The 21,134-nt window shown below is 45.4% G+C and overlaps 1 protein-coding gene and 2 long non-coding RNA genes across 10 annotated transcripts in view; 2 read left to right on the top strand and 1 right to left on the bottom strand.

Annotated features, from left to right (window-relative positions):
- The window catches only part of myo18aa (myosin XVIIIAa), an 88,700-nt gene that overhangs the window by 46,423 nt on the left and 21,143 nt on the right, over window positions 1–21,134 (bottom strand). For 2 of the 7 annotated variants that reach the window (XM_042093400.1, XM_042093401.1), the window contains exons 3-7: window positions 6,095–6,160; window positions 3,140–3,227; window positions 2,744–2,850; window positions 940–1,116; window positions 247–511 (exon numbers count right to left, since the gene is read on the bottom strand). In XM_042093400.1, coding sequence (XP_041949334.1) covers window positions 247–511; window positions 940–1,116; window positions 2,744–2,850; window positions 3,140–3,227; window positions 6,095–6,160 — 703 coding nt within the window. Of the gene's footprint in view, window positions 1–246; window positions 512–939; window positions 1,117–2,743; window positions 2,851–3,139; window positions 3,228–6,094; window positions 6,161–8,598; window positions 8,671–9,214; window positions 9,308–10,693; window positions 11,609–13,452; window positions 13,495–21,134 lie in introns of all 7 variants that reach the window. The other 5 variants (XM_042093403.1, XM_042093404.1, XM_042093405.1 and 2 more) reach the window with 4 other exon arrangements.
- On the top strand, window positions 14,252–16,727 carry LOC121709811. Its single transcript, XR_006032035.1, has 3 exons — window positions 14,252–14,675; window positions 16,112–16,347; window positions 16,489–16,727. It is a non-coding gene; the product is annotated as an uncharacterized LOC121709811 (long non-coding RNA).
- Window positions 14,785–15,695, top strand: LOC121709810. Of its 2 annotated transcripts, XR_006032034.1 has the most exons (4): window positions 14,785–14,985; window positions 15,057–15,125; window positions 15,207–15,268; window positions 15,353–15,695. It is a non-coding gene; the product is annotated as an uncharacterized LOC121709810 (long non-coding RNA). The 2 variants fall into 2 exon arrangements; XR_006032033.1 differs by having other exon boundaries at window positions 15,207–15,695.

The following is a 21,134-nucleotide window of genomic DNA, read 5'->3' as shown; positions in this document are numbered from 1 at the left end:
TTCCCCATTTTAAAACCCATGATTGACTATGAATTGGGTCGTGATAACTGCTTTACTAGAGACTTTTACATTCATCCATTAACTAGACAGTTTCCACCAGGATCTATGACAGTACAGATAAGGGAAACCTTCTATCATGTGTTCATTAACATTAATTCATCTGCCAGATGTTTATTATTAAAACCAACAGATCTGCTGGACATGTTCTCACTGAACGTCAAACCCACGACACTCTTGCACATCTACCAGTCGAGCTTTTTGAGGAGTTCTGTTGAGTTTTCTTTGCCAGTCTCGACCCACCGGAGTAGGCTTTCCCCGAGCTGCCCGCCATGGACACCAGGTACTGCACCAGGTGTTGGCAGTTGGTGGTCTTGCCGCTGCCTGTCTTGCCCAGTAGCACGATGGACTGGTCCTGGCGCGAGGTCAACAGGTTGCGGTAAGCCGACTGCGCCACGCCGTAGATGTGTGGCGCTGTGTCTTCACGACGACAGCCCTTAAACATATGCATCACCTGAGTGGAGAACACAGACCAAGGACATCAACAACAACAACATCCCTTTTACACATGCATCACCTGAGAACACAGACAAAGGACATCAACAACAACCCTTAAACATGTGCATTACCTGAGTGAAGAGCACGGTCAAAGGACATGAACAACAACATTTAAACATGTGGATCACCTAAAGCATAGTGCACTAATAGAGCTTGAACAACTACAACAGTTCATAAACACGTGCATTCCCTGGATGACCAACAGTCACAGTTATAACAGCTATAATTATGTGCTATGAGAACACACAAAACCTTCAAACATACCCCATTGTAATAGGAGTGACAACAAAGGCACAAATTCCATGCATTACCGTAGAAGAAATTCCTTTACAGATTAAAGAGACTATAACGATGTCAGCCTCAGTCATGGTGGGTGGGCGGTACCTTTTCGGAGTACATGGCGGGTGCGGTGACCGGGTTGATGACCAGGAGGTTGGGTCCGGCGTACGTGTGCATGAGGTTCCCGCCATAGCGCTGCCGCAGCGCGTGCATGACACTCGACTCGTTCAGGTAGGGCAACGAGGACAGGTCCTCCACACGGTCGAGCGATGGAGGGTTGGCCTGGTCATGAGTGAAACATCGGACATGTGGGTGACTCTGGCTTCATCCGAGTCCACACTGACTGGTTTGACACATGCATACATTTACTTGATCAAGGGCAGAACGGTGGAAGCCAGGAATTGAACCCACAACTTTTCAGGCTACTGCATGCTAGCCCAGCTCCTTAGCCACTACACCTACCACATCTACTCATTCATTAGAGGCATCCACCTCAAGGCAACTTCAAATATACAGCTATATCATCATAAATATAAATAAAGTTAAGTATATTGTATAAATATCGGTTTAAAGTATTGCATGAATATCAGTATTAACGTGGCAAATGAAAGCAAACTTCTACTTATTTTTGCAGTGCCTTTGGCTCCTTGGTGTCTTTGCTCTGCCAAATGAGCTGAGAAAATGCCACCAGGAAACTAACAGAGACCGAATGATGCTATTTTAAAAAGCTTCTGTCTGCTTCTGTTTTTGAGTTTATATTTTGACTCTGATCAGCACTTCCATCACATCACTCAGACACCTCTCACTTCAGATGCCCAGACTGCCCAATCTGTTGGAGCCAGCGTTGGCTGAAGCAGCATTGAATGAATGTCTATTCTCACTCACACACACACTCACACACACACACACAAACACACTTCACAGCTTTGCCCGCACATCACCACCCTTCCCAGTCCCCCCCAGCAGACCCATCTCCACTTCCTGCTGATGGGATCCGTCTGTCTCCCCGTCTCACCATGTGGCACAGATGGGCAGCAATATGGCCGCCACCGTTCCCGTGACAACACAGTCATCACAGCTATGCGCTGCTCTCTGCCCAGTTCCCATGAAGTCTATCCGGTTTTCAGATAGTGCAGTGTGTGGAGACGGACAAGCCCCCACAGATGGGTGACGTCTGCGGGAGTATTATTTAACATCTGTGCTCACGTCCCTCTGGGCCTTGCCAGACAGGGTGTTAAAGAGTCAGAGTGATAGAGGGGACAACCGGCCAAACCAGACAGTAACGTTAAGCCGTTCTGGGTCAGATCTTCAATTATCTGAGCTATGGTCAGTCAGATTTGACAGTCATCTGGGGTTTCACATGAGTGCAGCTGGCAAAATCATCTGCATACTGCCCGGTTAAAATCTGAATCTGTGGTGTTATTTAAGTCGACAAGGACACTTATGTATAATCTAATGTGTATAATCTAATATATAATATAATGAGTAGTAAAGACACAGTATAGTATAACGTTACATTTGCTTCCTCCAAAACACACTTGAAAACAAATCAAAACTAGCTGTATTTTAGCTGATTTTACTGGCAAAACATGCATACGTGTGCTATTTGTTTTGAATTGTAAAGTCATTTAAACATAATCATAGTACGAACACATGACACCAATTTAGAAAAATGCCTTTGAGTTGTATGATCTTCAAAATACTGTGACCTCACTTCTGGCTTTTGACTTACTCTGAAAAGAGATATTACAGTGTGTCTCAGTATCTCAGGCGATATTAACAATATTGTTGATGCACACATCAGCAAACCACAAACGAATGCCAATGGTCAATACAAACTCAGAAGCGTCCGGGGTAGTTTCTGGCTAGACGCAGGTTGTGTTAGTGAACTCTCCAGGACAAGGCTCACCTTCTCCACGTCGTCCTCGTCCACATCCAGCAGGGAGCCGTCATGCTCCAGCCGGATCTTCACTTTCCCCTCTGGCAGACTGCCAGCCTCCGTCTTCAGCAGGGTGGCTATTAAAGGCAGACAAACAAACAAACAAATGGTTTATGATGTAAATTGGTTTATTATTTGTTGGCTTAATAATATACATGTATTCTACTGCTACTCAATAGACCTCTGAAGTTCACCCCAAAACTGCCATCTTTGCCCATATAAGGAGATCTGGGTCACCTTAAATGGGCAAAGATAGTACCCGGATCTCCTTATATGGGCAAAGATGGTAGCTTTGGGTTCTTTTTGTAGTGATATGTGCTAGTTAATTAACTCTTATAAAGTATGTGTTAGGTATGCTGAACCCACCGAGGGAGAAGCCATCCTTGTGGACGAGCCATACTTTCTCCGTGCCGTACCACGCCTTCTCCGCAGCGATCTGCGCCTCCGTCTTCACCTGAGGCACAGAGGAGGAGGAAGAGAGGGGTCAATACCAGGGCAGACCCTTCAGCCCACTGAAACCGCATCACTCAGGTCAATACCAGAGCCGACCCTTCAGCCCACTGAAACCGCATCACTCCGGTCAATACCAGAGCCGACCCTTCAGCCCACTGAAACCGCATCACTCAGGTCCGCTGTGTTACTTCACTACTGGGTCAGATTCGCTCCATCCACTGGGCCAGATCCGCTCCATATGGGGGGCACCAGTGCCTCAGGGGGGCGGAGGAATCGTTTGGTAGCTGGAGGGTCGCTGGTTCGAGCCTGGTTCGCTGCTGTCCCTGTCGAAGTGTCCGTAAACCGGTCACGTTTTTACTCGAATTATGCCCCTACCTTAAATAAAAGGGATTTTAATAACGCAGTCCTGGTCTGATTCTAGTCCTGATCTGAGCCTTCACTAGCCTGACGTTTTTGAGTCTGATACTGCTCCATTGGGATGGGATTAAGGGGGCGTGTTTCAACGGATAAAGGAGGTGAATTCTGTAGGAAGAACACCTGAACCATCCTCCTTCTCCACAATCACCGTATCATTGTTTTCTGGTGTTTTTTTTTAAAGTTATTGCACTGTCAAACACTGTACAAATCTAAATACCTACTGTACCTTCTAGCTACAAAGCTAGATAAAGCTAATATTTTGTCACTAGCAACCTACATCTGTCCTCTGTTAAACACAGTTGCATTTTCAGCTCTGAACAAAACCGTACAGGAGTTCTTCTGGTCCGAACCGCTCTGGTTCAGGGCATAGTTGCTCCACAACGAAGTCCAGACCGAACTTCCCGACCTCAAATTTTGTGGCTTCCCGACCTCAAAGTTCAGCTGGCTTCCAGGCTAAGCCTTCACCAGATCTGGCCCGGATATGGAGAAGTTGTGGAAAAGTTCTGGCAAAGTCCACGCCAAACCAGGACCAGCTGGTGCAATTGCAGGGTCAGTCAGTATGTGTATGGGTGCATCGGAGCTTATGGGTAAGATCAAATTCCAATTTATATCCAATTACAGTCACAAACAGCCTGTCTGCAGCGAAAACACCATTCACTAAAACACACCTGTGGGAGAACAGTTTAACACAGACCAGACAGACAGATGTTTCCGCGTCCGCCATTTCGCACTTCAATTCTGAGTCTGCAGCAGCAGGGCAGCATTTGTGCTACTCTTCTCTCCATCAAATAATAAAAGCCCTCTCTTCTCCTCTGTTGCCAACCTGCACACACAGATCTAAGCACTGCAGAGAGGGAGTGAGTGAATAGTGCTATAATGACTAAAGAGATAAACCCATGAGAGTCTTCACTCCCTCTCTTCTCCTCTCTTCTCCTCTGCTGCCTATACTCTTAAAACGAATGTGTTGTCCCTATCTGGACACAGAGATGTGTTAAAAACAACACAAGTTGTATTGTTTTCAACACATTCGTTTTAAGAGTGTACCTGCACACACAGATCTAAGCACTGCAGAGAGAGAGAGAGAGAGAGAGAGAGAGAGAGAGAGAGAGAGAGAGAGAGAGAGAGAGAGAGAGAGTGTGAGTGAGTGAGTGAGAGAGTGTGAGTGAGTGAGTGAGTGCTGAGTGCTCTAATGACTTAAGGGATAAACCCATGAGAGTCTCCACTTCCACGGGCGCAGGGCTATCCCCTCATTCTCCAAATTGGCGGCAGCGATAACGGCCCTCTACAGATGGCACACACTGAAGGGGATAATCGAGGGCATAAATTAGAGGTGAAGAGCTTGGAGAGGACTGATGCAGTGCATTATGGGTAGGAGAGTAAATGGGCGACACCAGGCAGTAACATGACACTAACCACTCTGGGTGGCTTCGAAGTGGGTTTTTTTGTTTGTTTTTTGTTGTCATGGAGATGTGACCAGGTGCAGCCGTTTCCTCGGAGTGGCTCTCCACATGGCCCGCGCAACCATTGCAAGGAGGCTCGAGTTACACTCTCCAGCCCCCCCCCCACCCCCCCACCCCACCAAAAGGAGCACAACTGGCCCTGTCGCTGGCCACCCCACCGTGGAGTCTCGAGTGTCCGTCAGAAGATGATGATACTACTGACTGACTGACTGACTGACTGACTGACTGAATGCCAGCTCCACTCTGAAACTCCAGCAGAGAGAGATGCTGATGTATGGATGCATGAGAGACAGACAGACAGACAGACAGACAGACAGAGGGACAGATGGATAGAGTGATGGATGGGGTTACCGAAGAGTCACTCATGAATTAGACATGTCTTCTTCTCCATGCACAACAAGTCAGAAGGCTCTCTGCTCTGTCAGAGGGCTCTCTCAGGAGGTTTATCATTCAACCACATGCTTTGAATACCACACAGAAATACCACTGATACACTCCCTATATACACTCCTTCACAGGAGTTAACCATGTTAAATATAATCCACGCCATGCATCAACCAATATAGATCATCATATTAGTCCACACCATGCATCAAACAATCTACAACATTACAACATAAACAACAGGCTTATACTGTATATGCAGATGTTTAACTAACTGTATTTCTGTGTGTCAAGTCATGATTAGTCGTTCTGCACTCACACAAATACAGACACCTGTATCTACACATACTGTACACACACATGCATATACCTACATATGCATGAATTTACACACACACACACACACACACACACGTACAAAAGCACACGTACACACACACGTACACACCACAACTCAGTGTAATCAGTGAAAGCGAGCAGAGAGGTGCAATCACGCATTTGAGTAGACCAAGACAAGGTGAAGTGAGGCCAGATCACAGCACACACACACACACACACACACACACACACACAGCATACACACACACACACACACACAAACCCAGACCTTGGGTTGAGTAGCTGCCTGGTGAGAGGCCTGCAGGATGGCCACGGGATCCTCTTCCAGCTTCGCCTGTAAGGGGCAGTAGGGTCAGCCACAGGTCAACAACCTTTTCACTTACTGGAGGTAAACGATCATACAAACATGCACACACACACACACACACACAAACCACAAAATCACAAAAAAAAGATCACCAACCAATTACAAAAGATCATCTAAGCTTCTTCGCAACACTTAGTTTAGTCCACAACACACATGCACACCATAAAACTGCAAACAGATACCACCCCTAGAAAAAACAAACTCAAGAAATACCCGCAGCTGAACACCACTTTGACTCAGCACACTGCAAATGGGGGCAATAATACATTTTATGTTGCTTTCCCAATTTGTCGCTATGTTTTGCCCTTCAAGGCCACCGTACTCCCAGGAGTGTAGCTCAAAAGAACACACTGAACTAATAACAAAGTCATAAATAGCTTTCAGTGGTCAGATCATCTACCATGTCTCATGACCAATTCCAATCATCAACAGAATTAGGTGGTAAGATCGGTCAACATTGTGGGAAACCCCATGTCTGGCATGAGTGACTGTGTGTGTGTGTGTGTGTGTGTGTGTGTGTGTGTGGCACGAGTGTCCCTGACTGACCACTGCCAGATTAGACATAGATCCATTACAGGGTTAAGTGCTCAGACAGACTGTAGTCTAACGGCAGAATGACACAGGGGTCACTGGTTTACAGAGAGGTCTTACACACTCTTGTGCCCAACCACAGTTGGCAGAGATCAGGGAGAGTACGGAACACACACGAGCACCGGACAGAAATATTTGGATCCTTTTCTCTGAGAAATGAGGGATTCCTGTCAACGTGGGGTCAGAAGTCTGATTCCACTAAGGATGAGAAAACGTGTATGATGACCAAGAGATTATAAATGTGTGTAATTATTTTTTCCTCTTGCCAGAACATGCAAATAGAAGGAGAAATGTAAAAGCGGAAGAAAATTGAAAAAAAGGAGGAATGCCCCTCACTGTTCAAGGTTAGATGTTCGGACCGGACACTGTTGGTCAGCATCCAAACCAATCGGGGCCAAACCCCCTGGAAGCCCAGAGCTGAGTGAAAGCCCAGAGTGATTAGCTGACTGGGTGCGCTGGATTTGTATGATTTTTTGGGGATTTCCGGATTACTTTTGAGATTGGTTTAAATATAAACCAGAACAAACTCGCAACACAGTTACAGCCACACAGGGCCACCTAGCTCAGTTCCATAGGCCACTAGTCAGCCTACCACTGCTACCTCCTACTGGGAGACAAAACATCAATTAAGGAAGAACTCTTGTAGATTAAGCTAAATTGAATCTTATCTTCTTACAATGTGTAGTTAGCAGACTCATTTAATTAGTGCAACTAATTTATAACGCACACTTACTAGCCCACTAATCAACCTACACAATTAACAGACTAGCACACTAATCAACCTACACAATTAACACACTGACCAGCACACTACTCAAAGCCTGTTTGTATTTCTTTGTCGGCCTTTTTAGCTGATAAAGACGGTGTGTGTGTGTGTGTAGAAACTGGGAAAGTCAGCATTGAAGTGTAACCCTATGCCAAATAAAACACACTTGCATTCCACACGGCCAATCATCCCCACTGTATACTGCGGGTTATAATCATTCCTCGACAAAGTAGAGGACAGTGAATTGCATACTCAGACTCCTGCTGAAAATCTGCCCTTTTCAAATATCTCTACATTTTTAGCCTTTCATATCATGAGCCTTTCACAAGCATCAGATCATTCCAGAAAGCATGTGCCAAAATGGACACCAGTCCACATGTTGCATGTCTCCTGGTGGAAACCAAAGCAGACAAAGCAGCTATCATGAGAAAAGACCAAGCGCAGGTCCAGAGGGAGCCACTGGTGCTAAAGGCCATGGAGGAACCATTACTTCAGCCATTTCCTTTGGGGCGTACGGACAGGTCAGTCTCCACCACCCATATATACACACACGCTCATGGTCACGCTCACACCATACACACAGGCCTCACAAAAGGAGGAGGCTGCATCTGGGTTAGCAGAGGTGCCGAGATCTCATAGCCTGAAAGGTCGAGATGACTCTGAATTGGATCTGGAGCGATTCTGGATCAAGAACCAGAGCTAGTGTGAGTGTGTATTGTGCGGGGCTATGCGGTGATGGAGACTGAGAACGAGCGGTCCTGCACAGACTGGGGCTGAGCAACACACACACACACACACACACACACACACACGCACGCACACATAGAGAAACTTAGCTTCAAACACACACAGAGATGCTTTGCTCCAAACACAGCAAGAAGTCAGAGACTGAGAGTCTGTATGCGCATACGAGAGAGAGAGAGAGAGAGAGAGAGAGAGAGGCAAGAGATAGAGAGAGGAAGAGAGAGAGACATCAGGAGTGAGAGTGATAGAGAGAATACAGAGAGAGAGAGAGAGAGAGAGAGAGAGAGAGAGAGAGAAAAATTACAGTATTTTCCATGGTGAGGACCTCCTTGAGGCGTTTGTGGTTCTCCTCTGTAGGGACTAGTAGTGGCGCCACCTACAGGCAGAAGCCCCCAACACACGTGAAGACAGAAAGGTTTCCCAAGAGAGACAAATGCTGACAACACCCATACTACACCTATTGTTGGGGGTATTCAAAGGCAAATACATGGTTTAGTGACAAACCTGGGTAAATTACGAAATGATGGGGGCTCTTCTATTAGGAGGCTTACGTCTTACTCCATCTGAGTTACCCTACCCAGGTGTGTAACGAAACCACATACCTGGAATACCCCTCTGCTGTGCAACAAGCATGGTAACTGACTACGTAGAAAAACACTCCTGCTTTTATACAGGCTCTTTTCTCTACCACCCACCCACCCACCCACCCACCCCGTGTTCCATCAGACAGTGGAAGACTCAAAAGGCCTCTCGGGTGGCATCAGAGACAGTTTTTTAGTCCCCTCGAACCATAAAGCTCTGTATTTAATGGGACACACAACATTTAAACCCACAGGGGCCTTCAAGTAGTTAAACGCATACATATCTAAAATCTCTCTCACACACACAGACACACTGTGTGCAGTCTTCCTTGCACACACCTGTGGGGCGGAGCCCTGAGACTGCGTGTTCCCGGCGGTGGCTTTTCCTGTCGGGGCAGCAGGGCCACGAGATGCTGCTGCTGCTGCCTTCACCTGTGCACCAACATCACACACACACACATAGATACACACCACAGCACAGCACACACACATGCGCACGCACACACACACACACACACACACACACACACACACACACACACACACACACACACACACATACACAAACACACATACACATACACACACAAACGAACATGTGCACAGACACACACAAATATCAGTGAGGAGAAGGTATGAGGCACACCCCTGTAGCTGGGAGATACCAGGTGGCAAAGCAGGCTGAATAGAGTGAATCATGGTTAACTAATGCAGGCTGACGCTCTCATAAACACCACAGAAAGCCAGACAGCATTCCAGGCATAGTCCAGAATGTCTACGTAAACAAACACAAGTGTTCTCAGAAAGGTTTTGTTTATCCATGCAACGACACTTCCCGCATTCAAATCCGATCAGTCACATTTGCAGACTCATTTCCTGGTTTTAAAAAGATGTTCTCACGCCAAACAACTCAGAGAATCCTGAACAGTATTAGTTCAGCATAATCAACACTGACAGAATCCTGAACAGTGTTAGTTCAGCACAACTAACACTGAGAGAGTGTTGAAGAGGGCTAATTCAGCACAACTGAGGGAGTGTTAAAGAATAAAGAGGGTTATAGTTCACCACACCACAGCACACCGTGGAACAAGACCAACAGCTTGGTTCAGTGTGTCAAAACTGAACTGTCAAAAACTGAACCAACACACTGTTCAACCTGCCAAAGTCACAAGGGTCATTCATCACACCAACATGGATATAAAGTCACAATGTTTGTACCCACACACTTCACACACAGGCCAGTCTATTAGTCACACGATTCACTGCTCCCTTTCGGTCCTACTCTATTGAAGCTCACAAATGGAATCAAATAGTAGCAAAGTATCGAACAGTAACAGTCAATCTGTGCTGTATACTGTAATGTCCTGTCTATTGACTGAGGTTTATACATTGATTATGCAAAATGTCTTCAGCTGTGAGATTAATACACAGGGGTGGGCATTTCTTTTCTTTATTCTTCTTTTAGAGTAAAGCACAAACTGATTCTGATTCATTGGGCTTGTGGGCACTCAATCCACAACTGAGTGGTTTCACACGTGCCATCGATGCCAGTAACTACAGAAGTGAAATGTAGTATTTTGTGACACGATAAAGTTATGTACACAGCTTAATACACAGGTGCAGTCAATACATGCTTTTTTATTTTTTTAATTTAAATATAAACACTGTCATGCGGGTTGATACACGATGCATCTTCTACATGGGAAATTACAGTAGGAGACATGCATTTAGCTCTCTCTACTGGGCACTGGGCATTAGTCTGGTGAGTCTGTTGAGTGGGCATTCAGTCGGTCAGTTGGCAGGCCGTCTGTACTTTACCTCAGGCTTGCGCACAGCGGAGGGGCGCATGGGGATGAACCCTGCAGGGGGCGCCAGAGGGTCGGGTTTGGGAGGGGGGAGGAACCCTGCCACGGGGGCGAAGGGGTCCTTCTTGGGGAGCGGGATGAAGCCGGCCGGAGGAGCGAGTGGGCTTGGTTTTGGGGCGGGTATGAAGCCCGCGGGTGGGGCCAACGGGTTGGCTTTGAAGGCGGGGATAAACCCAGGAGGCGGGGATAGTGGGTTGGGCTTGGGAGTGGGGGCGGGGATGAACCCTGTCGGGGGTGCGAGAGGGTCTGGTTTGGGTGTTGGGGGGGCAGGGGTAACAGAAGCTTGTGCTGGGGCAGGAGTAGAAGGAGCAGGGGTAGGAGGGGCAGGTGTGGGGGCAGGTGTGGCCTCTTTCGTCTCCTCTGCGGTCTTCTGCGCCTCCTCCTTCACCTCCTCCTCCTTGCGGTCCGAGTTTCGCGTCCGCGGCCGGTGCTCCTTGGTTCTGGCTCGGCCCATGAGGCTGGCCAGGCCCACGGAGATGTCGTCCTTCTCCGGTTTGCCAGAGGCTGGAGGCCCCGAAGCCGCCTTTGCGCCCTTGGGAACGGAGTTGGCCGCCGCCGCCACTGCTGCTGCTGCTGAAGTTGGGGGTGGGGGTGGGGGTGCTGGAGGGGCCTCCGGAGGCTCCCTCCTCCCAAACCTCCTGAACCCCTGCATGTCGTCGGGTGGGCCGCTGCCCTGCGCTGGGCCGCCGCTGGTGCTACTGGTGGAGGAGTTGGTGCTGATGTTAGTGGCGGTCTTCCCGTCTGCAGTGGGAGCGTCGAAGCTCCTCCTCTGGACGGCGTCTGACGAGATGGAGACGGATGGCTCACGAGACGCCTGAGACTGAGATGGAGACGGAGACTGGGTGCTCAGACTGCCCTCACTGTCAGACTGCAGCGGTCCCAGGCACGGCCACAAACAACACAGGAGTGGTGGACAGGGGAGAAGCATACATATTTAACCATGAAATACTCGGGGACTGTGAAGCCAAGTAATATTCTAGTAGCATGAAAACAAAGTTGAAAACCATACTCTCAAGCATCAACCATGTCAATAAACGTACGTGTTTCGGCCCTAGGCTGACCCGCATATGTTTACTGACAACATGGTCCAATAAAGACTGCTCAAGACTGCCCTGCTTGAGAGGGCGGCTCTCAACTTTGCCTTCATAGTCTAACTCGCACCCTAAGATGGGAATTTTATTTTTGGAGTTGAGCTCGCCTGTTCCTGAATATTATAATAGCACCAATCAGTTTCAAAACATACATGGAAAAGTCTCGCATTCTTATCAATGCTTCATCATATGTGTACCAGAGTGTACCACGCAGGCGGCACTCGCAGTCAGACTGCTCCAGCACAGCTACAGCCCAGCCAGATATCATCAGACCTTTCGGGTCAAATTAAAACTGTACAGTGGCAACTGGCATTGTGTCATTCCTTGGGTCAAACATAAAAAAAGTCTATGATAACTTGTTTTTTTTACAAAGTCAGGAATCACAATAAGGCTGCAACCACAGTTGTCTGTGGGGGCCCAAGCACCAAGATTAAATGTATGTTATTGTGAATCTTACACTTCATACACTGAAAAACCTAATCTCTCTAAACTCACACTAATATGAAGGCAGCTAAAGGTCTTTCTATCCCATCAATGAAACATATCTTCAATCAGTGGCGCCTGCATGTGTACAGCCGTACACACTTTGTGTCCCATCAGGCTACTCAGCTACGAGTAGGCCTAGAGAGAATTTCCCTTGTGTGTACTGTATATTCACAAGTTGGCCTACCATAACTTCCCAACTCTTTACTACACTGTAGCCCATTAACTGCATGAAAGAAGGCAATTTATATTTTTCTGTAAAATAAAAAAAATGTAGTTGTTCAACAGCAGAATTAGTACGCACTAGTTGGAATGCACAGATTTTGTTTGCACAGGAAAGCGAAAGAGGGTGCAACAGCACCATGCACGCAGCGATTACAGAACTTCCTGTTCCTGTTTATTAGAAAACAGTGTTTAGCTTATTCACCGAATGGATGTAAAACGTTTTTTTTTTTGGTAAACAACAAAAACAGAAAGGATGGAGGCAGCAAAGCTAGAGGAGCTTTTTCAGATGGGCAAGATGGGTGTGTGTACCATAACATTTATTCCTGCAGGCGCTCCCGTCTTCAATCGCATCTTCAATCACCAAGAAACAAACCCAACCACGAACCATGCTGCGGATCGGAAGCTTCACAGAGGCAAGATCACAAGCTGAAAGCTTTGTTGAAAACAAAACCGCAGTTTAGGGCCAATGTTTCTGTGCCTACACCCTGAGTCAAAGAAAGGGCGTGCAGCTCTCTGTGACGTACCCCTCCTCCCTCTCTCCCTACCCCTCTCCTCCCCTCCCTCCCTCTCTCCCTCCCTCCCTACCCACCCCAGACACAGAAACCAGGGCAAGCTGTGCCAGGTGCCCTCCTTTCTGCCTCTCCTGGGGGCTGCGAACTTGCCAGTGGCCTGAAAGAGCTCTGCCACGCCTCGCCTCCCTCCACCGCCTCTGTTAATACCGATAGGCTCTATCAGACAGTGATATCTGTGTATGGTGAATGCCGAGAGGCTAATGAAAGACCTGCACGAGTGAGTGGCTCTACTCTGAAAAACCTGTAAGCCTGGCGGCCTGTGGGTGTGGGGTGCTGTGTGTGCAGCTGGTTGAGATCACAGAAATCAGAGAAATTGCTGTGAAACATGCGCTTCGACTTACGCTTGAAGCTTTGGAGCCTGCCGACGGGATAACGTCTTTCACCTGAAGGGGAAAGAGGCTGAACGTTATTTAAGCCCTGCTTGAGGAGTGCTGATGGGGGTGTGGGGGGGACACACCACATGATGCTGCCGAATGCTCTCGTTGTAACATGTTGTTCTTCCTCTCCAATAACCAGACATGGGAAAACTGGCTTCAGAAAGTAGTTGGGAATTTATACCGCCAGCTAAGACACAAGCAAGAGTGAAACGTTAATGAATGAATTTGTACTGTCTCCGTCTCTGACGTGACACAGCAATGAGTTTATTCATGTGTTTTTCTATGTGTATGCTTCACATACACTACAATAGACCCTTTCAAGAGAGTTCCATTATCAGCATCATAGTTGGCCCCACAAGGCTTCCGTTTTAACATTCCATATGTTATCTTAATGCAGAGGAAGTAGATTGGGAACCAAATAGAATGTTCAAGCATTGTTTTTGTTTTTATTGTTGAAAGGGTCTATAGCAAAGATTCTAGAACAGAGCAAGATAGATCAGTTACGTCATAGGCATGAAGTACGCTCTGAGCCCGACAGGGCGCCATTTTGGTAAGCTCAGCGCAACATTTCATATACAGTTCCAATTCTATGAGCCCACCTGAACAGCTGTTTTTAACGTTGCCAGCTGTTTTTTTTTTTACTCGGTAATGAACTGCAAGAACTGACAGTGTGAAAGGCCTGATTTATCTTTTTCCAAGTTTGCACTGAATAAGGAGAGGTAAATAGGTCTATTCTCTCATTCTCTCCTTCCCTCTCCAAAATGTTCCTGTTCTAGGCTGGCCAAGTGCATGGTTCTGCTGCATAAAGTTGAACGAACACATTTGTTTATTGTGCAGAAAAATATAAATAACCTACTGGCAAGCAGTCAATTGGCCACAGCCAGGGATGTAGTGGAGGCTCCGCTCTAGAATATTTGGTATGCACTGAGCCAGCACGGACGTAACATTTCAGACACAATTCTAATTCCATTAACCCCATTTGAAACAGCTGTTTTACCGTTGCTGTTTAACCGTTTACAGCTGATCGCCAACAGCTGGTTGTCATTGGTAGCCTACTGATACTAACAGATACTACACTCACTAATAATGGTATCTTCAAGAGCATTTTGCGGTGCAATTAACTGCGGGAACCGGCAATGTAAAAGGCCCGGTTTGTCTTTTTTTAGATTCCCACTCAACAAGGAGAGGTAATTTATTAGGCATAAGCATCAGATCATACAAATGTGGGTTAAGGTAGTTTAGCTAGCAACAAACGTAATCGTAACATTGCTAGTGTAGCCAGTTCACCTTGTTTCTGTCTTTTCCCCATGTCTCCCTGTTTTCCCTACATGTCCCACACTGGCCTGCTCCCGCTAACTAAGGGGGCGTGGTGATTAGTTACACACCGGAGTTCGTTCGCACTGATTACTGGCCGGACAGTATAAAACCACCCAGGTACGAAGAAGCGTTGTAAGCTCTGCCTGTTTAACCCCCTAGCGTGTCGGATTTAGTCATCAGGTATGTTGCAATACTCCCGTTTGCTGCCAGACTAATAACATGGTTTAATCAATGTTTGTCTTCACCTGTAGCTTCGTGGTCACCGGCTAGTCTGCTCCTGCTGCCCGTGTGTTAGACACCATCCCTTATTCATTCTACAGGTATGCACCTATGTTTGTCTTAAATCTCTCGTAGTTTATTTTCTGTTTTGAGTCGTAACACTTTCTCTTGTATGCCTGTAGCTGAACGTGGGTGAGTGCTCCCCATACGGCGCTTTGTGCACTAATCGTAGTTACGAACATAGGTATGTACGATGCTTGCTTTGATGGGTAACTTTTTAGGCGGCAGTAGAAGGCTTTATGTTCAATGTCTTTTCTGTCCTGTCCAGGTAGCGCGGCCTTTTCCATCTACGCGGGGTGCATAGCGTGGGTCGTGCTGCTGTCTTGTCTTGTCTTGGTTTTGCTTTGGTTATTTTATGTTTGGTTTTTGTGTTGCCTGTCTTGTCCTTCTGTGTGTAACTTTCATCTTTATTTAGTAGGGAGGTGGCTCTGAGGGGGTCTAGTTTAAGCACATGTGTGATGTTTTTGGTGTATTCCTTGTAGCTTTACTGTGTACTTTTGCTGTGTAACAGGTGAACCTTTTCTTTATGCTTGCATGGTATTGGTCTGAACTTCCATAGTTGCCACCCTCAGATCTCCACTTCCCTACCTTTTGTATTAATAAATATTGTTTTCCTGTAATTCATGTCCACTGTGTAGTTACGAACCTGAAAGCGGTACAATCTCTTAAAGATTCCCTGATGCACTAGGCCTCAGGGTGGCGTAGTCAGGCTACTGTCATTGGCCCCTTGGCCCTTCCTATGTACCACCCTGTTACACTAGCATGTAACTTAGTGACAGCATCTAGCCCGCTACCATTAACCTTATGAACTTTATTAATCTGCTAAGACAAGAGGCTATACAGTTTGCTTATGATGTGACTGGCATATCTACCCACAGCTGTAAATATGTTTTAAACACATTGTTAGCTCACCACAACTTAACCTAGCCGAGACGATGCTAAAATTAAACAGGTGGAAAAGTTTTCCGAGTAAACATTGTCAAACGTTACCATCATTCATCAGACTCCACTTCCATCAATCTGTTAGGTGCCAAAAGTGGGTCCAAAATTGTCGTAGACAGGACCTGCAAACTCGGACTGCAAGCTACCTAAACTTCAATTGTCGTCTGTGTGCTGAGCATTTTGAGGACAGCCAGTTCACAAATCAGCTGAGGAACAGATTGAATTGGAATGCTATTCCGACCATATTCAAAGTCCCCAACCCACCTCTTCACATTAAGAGCACAAGGAGGACATTAAAAAAAACAGACACATCACAGAAAGGTGAACTCAAAAATAATGTTTAATGTATAAAATAATTCTACATGCATGAAATGTAAAGATTTTACATTAAAGATAAATTAATAACTAAATTAATGAATAAGTACACATATTACTACCAGTGCTTTATGTTTGCACTTCCAGTCCATGGTCAGATTCTGGCAGTAAGGGCGGATCACACTTACAGCCGACTCATCACTGCTGCTAACCATGACACTCCTTCCACATCTGCACTGTATGGCTTCATACCTCCTCCTGATCCTGACGCTGCTACTGCTCCTACTGCTGCTGCTACTCCTCCTCCTACTGCCAAACACCTAAGGCTTTTAAAACAAGAACGTCTAAGGACATTTAGACTTAAAAAGCAGGTGCAGCAACTAAAACAGGGCCTTGTCAAGGCAACTCGAAAATCATATGTCACCTGAAAATGTGATTAGAGGTGCTGGCAACTTTTTGGAGGAACCAGCCCTCTCCTTCTTTCGGTCACAGCTGCGGAACTCCAGCCGTTTCTGTAAGTTGAAAGGGAGGAGATGGACAAATTCGGACAAAGTCACTGCATTGTCCTTATATCACCAGGGGCCAAGGGCATACAAATTTTGTCAACAGATTTTTATGTTACCATCTGTGCCGTCTCTACGCAGGTGGCTTAGTGGGACAGAGATAAGGCCAGGATTCTCTCCTTCTGTATTTAACACGCTGGCCAGTCGAGTGAGTGACATGACCCTACAGGAAAAACTTTCCATAATCACATTTGATGAAATGAGCTTAAGATCAGGCTTATCATACAACACCAGTAGCGACAGTGTGGAGGGGTTTGAGGACTTTGGCTCACAGGGAAAGACTGGACGTACAGCCAACCACGCTTTAGTCTTCATGGTTAGAGGGTTGACAGGGAGGTGGAAGCAGCCCATTGGGTATTTTCTTTCAAAAGATGCTATACCAGCTCACATCTTAGAAGCTCTGCTGAAAGAGTGCTTAGATAAAGTTAAAGCAATAGGCCTACTAACAACTGTTGTGGTTTGTGACCAAGGGACAAACAACGTGTCCCTTTTCAAAAAATTAGGCATTACCTCTGAGCAGCCTTTCTTCATGTATTCTGGGGAGAAGATCTTTGCCCTCCATGATCCACCTCACCTGCTTAAAAACACTAGATCAAATCTAGAAAAATATGTGTTCCGTATAAGCCAAGGATCTGAGACTAAATTTGTGAAATGGTCATACCTCCAGAAATTTTATGAATTCGACTCCCAATTACCTATAAGGAAAGCACCCAAATTGACCAAACAGCACTTTCAGCTGAACAGCTTTTCAAAAATGCGTGTTAACAAAGCCGTCCAAGTTCTGTCCCACACTGTAGCAGCAGGCCTCTACACATATGTTGCCTTGGGTAAACTTCCTGGTGAGGCAGCTTACACCGCTGAATTTGTAGAGCGCATTGACAGCTTGTTTGATGCATTTAACAGCCGTTTCTACAGGGACACAAAAGCCCTCAAGCGTCCTTTGACAGCTAAATCTGGCCACATAAAATTCCTCCAGGAATGCGTCCCTATACTGGAGGGCCTAGAGGTACTTGGTTCTAGGAATGTGCTTTTTGTCAAAGGATGGTTGCTAGCTATAGCCTGTGTCAGGCAGCTGTGGGATCACCTGCAGTCCGCCTACCAGCTACAGTACCTGTTCACTTCAAGGCTAAACCAGGATATTGTAGAGAACCTCTTTGCGACTGTTCGAAGGAAAGGCGGCTGCAGGGATAACCCCTCATCAAAAGAATTCAGGTGTGCTTTAAGGATGGTTATGGTGGCTGAACTGATCAAGCCAGTGATTGGGGCTAACTGCATTCCTGATGCTGACAGGTATGTCACCAGCCTAAAAAGCATAGGAAAAACTATTCCATCTAAGCCTGCCCATGTAAGTGTGCCACCGGCAAAAAACACACCTACGCCATACAACACACTCTACCTCGATGTCCCTGAAAAAAATACTCTTGGCTACATTGCAGGGTATCTATGCCGGCGATGTTTGAGTGCACATGAATGCGGCACTTGTAGAGGTGTGCTCTTGTCATGTGAAAATTACATAAATGACCAAACTCAATTGTTCATTCATCATAAGGCATACAATACAACAAACTCAGATTTTGGGTCACTCCTTGTTCCCTCGGAAGTTTTTTTGCAATTCTGCACTGACTGCGAAAAAGTTTTCCGTGTTGAGTTTGATGGTACAAACATGGCGAGAGACAACATATGTCTTATAATAAACAAAGCCATCAAGAACCAGGCAACGTACAAAGATCTTGCTCTGTGCTGTGAGGGAGTTAAGGCCAAAATTGTAGCCACCTTTGTCAGTGTGCGTGTGCAGTATGCTCTAAAATTTAAAAACAGGGAGCTGCACCGCACTGCAAAAAAGCCATCCAGAAAACTAAAAAAAGTTTCACACAAATGATGTGCTCTGCTGCCCTGGGCCTGTAAAATAAAGCATAATTATTATTTGTATCTATTTATGTATCAATATATTAATCACACTTGCATACACATTTTTTTATTTTACTGTAAATATTAACATTTGTAATGAATTGTAATAATAATAATAAAATTACTTCAACCACTGACTCTACATTAACTGCTTGGTTGCTTTCCCTGGTTTATCAACTGGCTTCCATCTGAACACTTTGGAAATAGTCTCAGTCACATACTTCTGCCAGACCAGTGCTACTCATTGCGCGGCTCGCGAGCCACATGCAAGCTATAATTGGTGGCTCGCATGCAGCTTTGGCGAGATTTCGCCAAATTTGGTTTTACTCATTTTGAGTAGGCCTAAACTGTTCGCCAAAGGCCATCATCTCTGGCCCCAGCTTGATAAAAACAAAAGTAGGCTCGGATTTAGCCTAGTCTACTGTATGACTTCAACGAGGTGATCTTTAGTTTCGTTCTGCTTACAGTATCTCACTGCCCTGTTTACCGGCAATGCTACAGTGGACTTAAACTGCCACCTTGTGGCGATAAGTTGTAATACATGTAGCTGCGTGTATCACGGAAAGCGCGAATGTGCTATGTGGCCATTTCTAAATGGGACCCACTGTAGGCTGTGGTAACACAGCCAATATATTTTTCCCAAATGTGCTTCATAAACATACAATACTGCACTAGAAAAACGCAAACATCTGAATTATACTTCTCCCTTCACCCAAGTAATGAAGGTGAAAGGAAGTTATTAAGCCTGGGCTGTATACATTTAGCTGTATTGGCTGTGTTATTTATTTTTTTGTGGGATATCCAATTTATATGTAGAAAGGCACATTTGCAAAGTGCACATTTTTAAAAAATGACCGTATCGAATCTGTAGCTGTGAAGACCCATCCACCGTTAAAGACAGTTGCTGCCAATTTAAATGAACAGCTAAGCTAACTAGTAGCTGGCCATGCTTCTACTGCTGCGAAGACCGGGAAAACAGCGGATTGCAAATGGTTAAAGCGCTATCTCTTGGACAATAACATCAAATAAACGTCCATTTTAACAGCGACTTGGTGACAAATGAAAGAGGCATTTTAAAACCAGTCCATAAATCACTAGTCAGTCAGCGAGCCCTCGGTAATTTGGCAGTGAATCTGACCAGCTGGTGATAGCTAGCTCTCGCTTTAATTAAGAAATTAACATTTTGACCTATATTTCAACTCGCCTAGTACTAACATATAAAGTCGATTATGTACATATCAGTTTAAACATGTAAATATCGTTAAACAATATACAATATAACATTTAAATTAAACATACCTGGTCCTATGCCTCCACGACGAACTCATAGGACTGAACGTGGCCACCCCACCTCAGCTTACCAAAATGGCGCCCATAGAGTCATAGAACGTACTTCCACATATCCAACGTATTATCCGGCCTGTGATCTATCTTGCTCTGTTCTAGAATCTTTGGTCTATAGAAATGAGGCGTGATTGAAGTGCGTATGCTTTCCTTTAACGGCCTTAATGGGCACATAAAGTGCTGCCAGTGTAAACTGATACACTGATTCTAATGGAATTCTATCAGGTCCAGCAGCCATCAGACCTGTGACTGAAAAACACTTCAAAAACGGTGTAAATTCCCAGTTCAAGTCCAACCATGTAATGGTTTTACTTGTGCGCCTAAAATAGTTGATTTCACCAATTAGATGATCTACTGAAAATCTAAGGCTGAAGAGTTGAGCTAATAAGAATCATTTTACTGAAGGATTTTTTATTTTTTTTTATCAAATACTGTATGTGGGAGGACTTTTATTTTCTGAGACCGGGTTTCCCATCTCTGCAAATACTGCTTTTTTCTGAGATAGAAAAACATAGATCTGTATATCTGTACATGACTCATATAGAGTAGCCTGGACAAGAACCAAATGTTCTTCTAGAAGACTGCTTACTCAAGTTTATTAAAACTAATGCACATTATCAAGTCAACCAAAACAAACACACCTAATATGGTCTAACTGAACACATGCAATACTGAAAATCATAAATCATGAGAGAAATTCCCTATTCACTATTAAAGGACTATTAATGTACCGCTAGTGTACCACTAATGTACACTAGTATTCAAAAGTTTGGGCTCACTTAGAAATGTCCTTGTTTTCATCATTAATGTTGTAAATGGCTGGTCTTTAATCTAATATCTACATTATTAGCAACCATTCATCCAATGTTCCAAAGGCACATTCTGTTTGTTAATCTGATATCATTTTAAAAGACTAACTGAGAATACATTGGAGAACCCTTTTGCAATTATGTGAGCACATAATGTAATCTGAAAACT

Source organism: Alosa sapidissima, chromosome 5 (assembly GCF_018492685.1).
Source record: "Alosa sapidissima isolate fAloSap1 chromosome 5, fAloSap1.pri, whole genome shotgun sequence".
Taxonomy (NCBI): Eukaryota; Metazoa; Chordata; class Actinopteri; order Clupeiformes; family Clupeidae; genus Alosa; species Alosa sapidissima.
Note: the sequence above shows the minus strand (reverse complement) of the source record. Positions and strands in the feature narration are given on the sequence as shown.